This window comes from Alexandromys fortis, unplaced genomic scaffold (genome assembly GCF_014885135.2).
Source record: "Alexandromys fortis isolate MF-2015 unplaced genomic scaffold, M_Fortis_MF-2015_v1.1 scaffold_36, whole genome shotgun sequence".
In the NCBI taxonomy this organism is placed as follows: Eukaryota; Metazoa; Chordata; class Mammalia; order Rodentia; family Cricetidae; genus Alexandromys; species Alexandromys fortis.
Genome location: NW_026067915.1, coordinates 11,445,727 through 11,454,201, shown reverse-complemented (window position 1 = coordinate 11,454,201; position 8,475 = coordinate 11,445,727). Strand labels below are relative to the sequence as shown.

At 44.2% G+C, this 8,475-nt stretch overlaps 1 protein-coding gene across 1 annotated transcript; it reads right to left on the bottom strand.

Moving 5' to 3' along the window:
* Positions 1-928: 928 nt before the first annotated feature.
* Epm2aip1 (EPM2A interacting protein 1) lies at positions 929-8,443 on the bottom strand. The gene is made up of 2 exons (XM_050139220.1): positions 5,494-8,443; positions 929-2,628 (listed from the first exon to the last, which is right to left on the bottom strand). Exon 1 carries the CDS (start codon positions 8,074-8,076, stop codon positions 6,256-6,258), a length of 1,821 nt encoding a protein of 606 aa, XP_049995177.1. The 5' UTR covers positions 8,077-8,443; the 3' UTR covers positions 929-2,628; positions 5,494-6,255.
* Between the last annotated feature and the right edge of the window lie 32 nt (positions 8,444-8,475).

Genomic DNA, 8,475 nt, shown 5'->3' with positions numbered 1-8,475 from the left:
CCTTAATCCCTGCCTCAGAGAGGAATATAAAACTGGAGGGGACGGCTCTCTCGCACTCTCATTCTGAGATTCCTGGAGGCAGGATCGCCACTTCAGACTGAAGTATAACTAAGAGCCAGTGGCTGGCTGTTTTGCTTTTCTGACCTTCAGACTGAACCAGCATTTGTCTCTGGGTTTTTATTAATCATGCTACAGGTCCCTTGCGGCTGTGCAATTTTAGGTTTAATACAAATACTTCCTCATTCCACTGCCTTCCTAACTCCTCTACCATAGTGCCCAGGACCCACCTAAGCCCCGGGGATATGAACTAGTAACAGGAACATCATCATATTGACAAACTCTAATCATAAACTGGAGAACTGCAATTCAAGAACTTAAACATTTCTGAAATCAAGATGGCTCTGTTTTAATATGTAAAGACCTTTTAAAAGTTGAGCATTAGTGCTCAGTAGGATACTTAATGCATCATAAACCAGTGTTATAGCAGAATGCAGTGAGAGGCAGAGCAGATGCTTTATGTCCTTGAGGCCCTGGAGTCAGTCCCCAGCCTGAAACCAAAACCAAGGTACTCATAATATAAAACATTTGCCTTATTCCCCAATTGATAAGCACAGCACTTAGTACAGAATGAGGAGACACAGAGAGAGAGAGACAGAGGAATAAGAGACAAAATGTTAAAATGTTAGAAGAGACATCAAGAAGAAGTTATGTGTGGGTAAAGACCATGTAGAAACGGTCAGATGTCAGCTTTTATTCTGTGTTCCAAGTCTGAGTAGAAAGGTGGATTATCTGACAGACTTTAAAGTAAGGGTCACTCTGCTTCGTGGGAAATAACCTGTATAAAGTAAATAACAGAAGCAAGGTTATCTGCCAAGAACACACCAACCAGAAAGAGTAACACATGCTCACTAAAAGACAGACACAAGGCTTTTAATAGCAATTTTATTAATAATGACCACAAACTGGAAACAATCCAAATATTCATCAACACTGAATGGAGAAACTGGTACAACAAATGGACATGAACACAGAAATGAAAAATGAGCTGTTACAACCCACACCATGGATTACTCTAGCAGACACAGAGAACAGAAGATAGAGTGTATATAATTACATCGATAGAGATTTCAAACAGGCAAAACTGATTGACAGGCAATAAAGGTCAGCCCAGCAACTCTCTGTGAAAGGCAAAGGGCACCTACGGGAGTGACAACGATTTCCTACTTGGATCTGAATGGTGCATTCACAGGTGAATAGAAAATCCACTGAGATGGACACTGAGTATTTGTAAACTTTGATCTCAATGAAAAAACAGACATTTATAATGATGTAACTAGGGGACTAGAAGCACAAAAATCACTAGTGTTATCTTCCAAATAGTTCATTTTCCTCCCAGCTATGTGGAGGGATTGTACTTCTCCTTGAGCTCTGGTGTGGCTGTGGGCTTTGGAGCCTCTGCTATCTGTCAAACTTTCTCTTCTCATACCCCAGAGTGAGCAGTCAGCTCCTAATGAGTTTGCTTTGTCCTGGGCCACAAGACAAAGGCATTTTAAGCAGAAATTAGCAAACTTTTCCATAATGTACTTTAGTCTGTGCGGCACACACACTGTGTCAGCACTCAGATCTGCAACTGCAGAGAGATGCAGCCATGATGGTTGAGGGCAGACACGGCTGCGCCCTCATAACACTGCCTTAGAGAATGAGCTGCGACAGCCTTGGCCTGCAGGCTTTAGTCCGTCTCCTACATGAAGCCCTCGACAACCTGCTGTAGACAAGCAGTATTAACTTTTGTAGTTATTCACCTCATGGTAACCTTGCCAATCCTGATGCAGAACTGAAATGCTGCTTAGCGATTAGCTGGGAGGCATTCGGGAAGATTGCTACCAGAAGACAGAAAAATAATTACACAAGGGTAATTTATACTAAGGAGAGGCAAAAGTGCCCCCTTCAGATGAACTGGGAGACAGGACAGCTACCCTTTATTTAAAGAAGAAAAAATTACCTTGCGGTGGCTGTTGACTGCATATGACAAAATGTGTAGGACATGAACTCAGCATTTGGTCAGTTTCAAGACAGAAATTATAGATTATAAAGTACTTATAGTGTAGAATAAGACAATTTTTCAGATACAAACTAAAAATGAGAAACTCTTGAACCCAAAGATTGATGAAAACCTAGTTTTGCAACAAGGATCAAATCTCTGGATAATTATTGTACCTACTACCAAGACCTCAGAGTGAATTAATTAATTGTGATTAGTTAAGAGAATGATGCTAGCTCATCTCTTAAATTGGGCAAAATGGCTTAATGAAAGAGACTCAGGGTCTGGCTTTCCAACATAAGACTGATTTTAAACTTCACAGGAGCATGAAACAAGAAAGCAAGGAGATACAGCAAATCAAAAAGTACATGTTTCCTGGACCTCATCTGGGGGTTTTCTCCTTGCGGAGATGATGTGGGCATTCCACACATAAGAAAATTAATGAGCTGAGGATCTAGTAGCCAGGATGGCTCAGACAACCTTCTCATAGACAAGTTTACTTACTTTGAAATTCCAGAAGAGCCAGAAATCATCTGTAAAGCAAAGTAACTACTAAAAAGCATGCCATTTTCTCCTAGGGTTGATGCCTACAAAAGGAAAAACGGATGTTAACTCTTAGGTTGCATTTCTCATACTGAAGATAAGTTTTAGATTACTGCACTCAGTTCAATCTAAACAGTTATCCAACCCTTTCCTCTATATGTACGTTCCTTTGGAAATTAAAAATATATACAGACTATATTATGGATGTACTTCACACTACATACAGAGCAAATCTGTGAGTACACCTAGGTTTGCATCCTGACAGTACAATTAATTTCCTAGGGTAAACTCTTAGCCATAGTCACGTAATATTTGAACCACATGCTAAGCACTGCACTAAATTCAAGAGACACAACAGTGAGGTCCCTAGTCACAAATAAGGCGAGCTTCATTTCTTAATCTGCAATAGATGGCGAAGAACTAACCAGTGAACAGGCAGGATTTCTATGAAGACCAAATGAAGACTATGAAGGGCTCAAAGGTCATGAAAACCCATACGAGTATTTATTTGCCCAAACATCTGTTCAAATGCCAGCTCTGAACTATTCACTAGAGATCAAACAATGGGTCAGACTTCCCAGTTCCAGTGGAGCACTGACCAATTCGCAGTAAGACATGCTAAGTAGGAAGGACAAGGGTGTTTAGCAAGTGTAGCTGGGCACCTGGCCTAGAGGGCGCCACTGCAGCCTCTTAGACACATAAAACAAGAGCTGCAAGATGAATAAGTGTCTACCTCTCTCTTCTGACCGCAATGGGGAAAGCCATGGAGCAGTGTGAGTGGGCTTGGGTGAGGGCAACTGACTGACAACTGTAGCGCCTGCTGAAGGGAAAATGAGAGGAAAAGCAGGTTTGGGAGAAAGCTAAGATGTGTGGAGAGGCTGGGAGAGAGCAGAGCGTCAGTGGTCTAGTAACTAGGACTTAGGCGGAAATCTTCAGGGGATAAGAATTTGGAAATATCTGCAATACAGCTGGTAAAAGTCATAGGAAGAGATGAGAGCAACTAAGGAGGCAAAGTAGGAAAACGAGGCAAGGGAGATTAGGCAGCCTAAAAAGAAGCAAACAAAGCAAGAGATAGATATAATCACACATACACTTAACAAAGAGGTGCCTGTACGGACTGAGTGCACCTGGGGGCTGGTGTCTCTGCAAATCTAGGATGGTTTCAAGGAAGGAAAAACACTGACAGAGATACTGAACTTGGGTGATTTGACTGGCAATATGGGAGACTGGGCAAGCAAATATTTGAGCCAGTGGGAAGGAAAGAAATGAGAACGGCTAAGGACACAGTTGTTTGTCCTATAAATGGCACTTAATTTAACTATATTCACTGATACCACAGGACCAGTAACAACTAGATATCTAAAAGGGAAAAAGGAAAGAAAAAAAGACTGCCATGCAGCTATAATTACTTAATACAGAGAACGGCAAAACACCTTAAACAAGTGGTTCTCAACCTGTGGGTCATGACCCCTTTGGGTCACATAAGCAGATATTTACATTATGATTCATAAGAGTAGCAAAATTACATCTATGAAGTAGCAATGAAATAATCTTATGGTTGGGGTCACCACAAATATAAACTGTATTAAAGGGTCGCAGCATTAGGAAGGTTGAGAACCACTGCCTTAAATAAACAAACAAAAAACCCAAGACTAGTTACAGCAAACTCTCTATTGCTGAGGGTCAATTTAAAAAAAAGAATTCTTAGCTTATATATATATATATCTCCCAAACTCCCACAGTGGCTACATAATGCAAACTAATTTTATTATCACCTTAAAGCAAACCACAAGAACTTGACAGAATGCACACGATATTAATATTGAGAGGACTAGGAATAGAAAGTAGAAGCAGCTTTCAGGACTTCCGATCATTCTCCCAAAGAATAAAAGTTCTTGAAGTATTTGCTGTAAAAGGTAGCACACAAAGCTACTGGAAACTACCAGCAGAGTCCTTCGGTTTCAGGTACTTAAGCTTATTCTTGGCTAAGCAAGAGGTCAGCCTGACACTGGCTTCTCTTCTCTGCACCGCTAGAATCAGGCTTCCCTGTAAGTACGCCATCAGCTTCTCTCCCTGTCTCTTGAAATAAGATAATGTGTACTTGGTGGGGAGGGTGCTGGCACTTTGGGAGGGATGCCTCTTCGTGGCATCAGGCTGTCCTGAAAACCACAGGAGAGATCTTTAAGCTTAAAGGCCAGCAGAACCTTCCAGTAAAAAGATAATCACAAAGGTACCCCCAACACTTTCCAGCACTCTCGGGAAGGAAGGGTTCCACCTCTGGCTGAGAACCACTGATCTGACTTTGGCTCTTAGGCTTGTGTGGCTTAGGCATCAGTTGCTTCTAAATTCGTGGTTGCAATCAGGTTCCTGGACTGTGCAACAGGATAACGTGCTGCAATACTCAGGACAGGGAGTAGCCCGGCAGCTCTTAAACTGTACTTGAGGATGGGTTACAAATCGCTGTTGCTTTTACATCAGGCTCACAATGCTGAGCTTTACTGTAAGGTTGACGTCGTCACAGTTAACACGTCTGATAATGTTACAGCACAAAACCAACGTCTCTAAGAATAGGAACTGTTACGGTCTGTGGATAAGGCTGCTTCTTGAGATTTACATATTAATTGTGTACTGTCTTAACTACATAATGTGTAAGACAGCTGTGGAGTAAATCCATTTTCAGCAGCTAACGTAATCTGAAATTCGTCATTTCAAAATAAAATGTCTCCCTTAAGTATAGTTTCTCTATAAAACATTAATACCCATGAAGAAGAGACAAAGAAGTTAGAACCTCTCATAACTCCTGATCCTGGAGTGGAAAAGCCCTCTCCCACTGTTTTGATAGGGCCAAAATTCTGTCTAGAGTAGAAAAGAGAATTACTGACTGGCAAGGGTTAAGATTCCATACTTACCATGTTCCTTTCAGAGACGGGCTGAAAAAATTGTCCCTAGTTGTGAAATAATAAGGAGCAAACCTCCAATAATCGTTTATTCTTAATTCCTGATAGTAGAGGCCTCATAAATCAAAATTTTAAGATAATTCTTGCTGCTCCAGCCAAATTTTGATGACTTCCTCCATCTGTAATGTCACCATGAACTGGGTATGTGGGGGTGGGGGCAGAAACTGCCAGCTACTTACTTCAGGCTCAGAAATATGCTTCCAAAAATACCCTTAAAAATCTGTTGGCTAGACAAACACCTCCACTGTGTATACGCTCCTTTTCAGAAACTTAATTTGTTAGGAGTTTCTATAAACTGACACAAATACACTTTGAAGGAGTTGGTCATTTCAAACCAGGATCACACTTTTTACACCGTGTCAAAATAAGAGCTGAAACTTTTGGCAAATATCTCCAGAACATCTTAAAACCAGACTTCTAGTTCAACTTACAATATCAATACTAAACGTGTTGAAAAGCAGTTATAACAGAAACGTAAAAGGCAATGACATTTCCATCAAACTAAGTTTTTGGAAGGTGTATTCTTATGTTCCAGTCCCATGTTGCCAAATGTAATGGGGTTTTAAAAGGCAACGTGTCAGAAAGAATTCAATGTTTATCAATTTGGACATCTTGTAATAAGCTCAGTGCTTTCCAACAATCCAAATTAGTAAATGTGAAAGAAAAATCAAACTAATTTTTCCTTTCCAAGTTGAATTGCTGTACTGCAAAGGCTTATGAATCATTTCTTTCTCTCACAAGATCATCCCAACGAGGATCCATTTCGGTTGTGGCAACTCGAAATAGTGCTTGGAGATGCTCGTCGGTCAGTGGCTGGCTCAGTGTGTGTTGGTTTCGAGTTAAATATGAAAAAGCCTTATCACAGATTTGGTTACTGTCAAACAAGGATGCCACCTTATAGGCAACCCCTTTGATAATGGGGTAAGCTTCTCCAGACAATCCAGCATAAAACTGTCCCAAGTCTTTGACTCTGTATTCATTCCACAGGTCAGTGTTGGCCTGCAGTTTCGTCAGCTCCACTCGCACTGAAATAGGCGCGTATTCAGGCTTAAAGCTAAACGGGTTTGCAAACAGTTCTAAGTCCTTTTTAATGAACCTGAGGTCCTTAAAATGTCTCTCAAAATCTTTCTGTAGGCGGGAGATCACCATCTGATACCTGTCAGGATCAAATATTTTCTGATCTTCCTTAAACTGCTGTCTAAGTTCATCGACGATTATGCTGAAGGCAGGAAAGTCTGCTAGATTGACTTCCTCCATATGTCTCTGAAGTGAACTCAGCTTACCCTCAAAGGTACAGATTCGTTCAAAGGCGGCGGCCGCAAAGACCTTACTGATCTGCAGTTCTTCACTGATCTCTCGAAGATAATCCATGATATCTACCAAGAAGCCAAAGTCACAGAGCCATTGCTTGTCTGAGAAGTGAACTGTTGTGGCCCCCACCGAAACCAAGAAAGCCTCTATTTCTTTTCTTAGTGAAAATATTAGTTTTAACGTCTTGCCTCTTCTCAGCCAGTTGTTCAAACACCGTCCATTAACCCTTTCGCCGTGCTCGGATTCAGACTCTGTTAGTAAAGGCTGGAACTCTGGTCGTCTAACACCTCGGGTCTTAATCATAACTACCCACTCAGATATGGTATTTATGATCTGATTAATATCAACATCATAAGAACTCAGCAGTTCCAAGTGCAGAAATCCCGAATAGTGGATAACGTTCCAACAGTTGGGGCTCACGGCCTTTTCTCTCATGTAGGAGACCAGTCCCGAGTTCTCGCCGATCATCCTCAGAGTGTGGGTCGTGGTCAGTCCAACCATTCGCTGTAAGCTGAGTCCTGCTGTCTGCAGGGCCTCCAGAATGGCCGACATGAGGGCCCCGACACTGAAGTGATGAGTCAGGTTGACAATCGTCAGAAGATCTTCCTGAACCTCCAGGTCGCGGCCGACGCCACGGATGAAGACCAGGAGGTAGTTCTCATAGGCCACAAAAGCCTGGTCATCCAAAGCGAGGGAATAGGCCTTGAAGTCCCTGGCTCGGTTAAAGAGCTGGCTGCGGAGATTGCTGTCAATGCTCAGAATCCTCTGCCGCGTGATCTCCGGCGATAAATCAATGCCTTCCAGGACGCCGACGTGATCGGGCAGCACCTCCCTCAGCAACACCTCCATGCACTGGTGTACGAAGTCTCCCTCACCCCAGCCGCGACCCTTCAAGGCCAAGAAGCGACAGAGGCCGAGGCCTGCCCGCGTCGCTCTCTCCTCCGGAGTGAGCACGGCCGCCAGGGACCTGTCGCCCTGACGCAGCCGCTCCACCAGGGCCGCTCGCTCCTCGTCCCCTACGAACCGTTCGTAGAATTCGTGTTCGGCCTCGTAGTGGCGCCTCACGTCGCGTTCCCGGGTCGAGGCGACCAGGCGGCGACACACCAGGCACAGGGCCCCGTCGCCCTCCGCAGGCTCCACCACCAAGTAACGCTGGGTCCACTCGGGCCGGAACACGAGAGCTTCGTCGACTTCCATTCTGATCCTCTTGGGCGTCATCCACATTCTGCGGGAGGCCACACGATTACGCCGAGCTCCGAGGCCGCAGCAAACGGGGAGGAGCCCGCCGAGCGCCAAGCACCCCCTGGGGTCTGCGCCAGATCACCCGAGCAGGGGCGCACCAGCCTCCGCCAGGGCACCTCCGTTCCTATTGGCTGGAGATTTCGTATTCCCTTAGCTCTCGGGAGCGAACCAATAGGAGGAGCGGACCGTGAACTTTGCCGCGCAAGCGCGTGGCCCTCTAGCCCAGTGGGCGGCCGCGGTTGAGGGCGGGAACAGGGACCCAGGAACTGACGTGTAGAAAAGCAACTTGACTGGCATTCGTGCTGCCCAATCATCACTTGTCGCTGGGAAGGCCGTCAGGACGGCGTCGGCCGAAGCTGCAGGAAGAACGTGAAGGTGAGG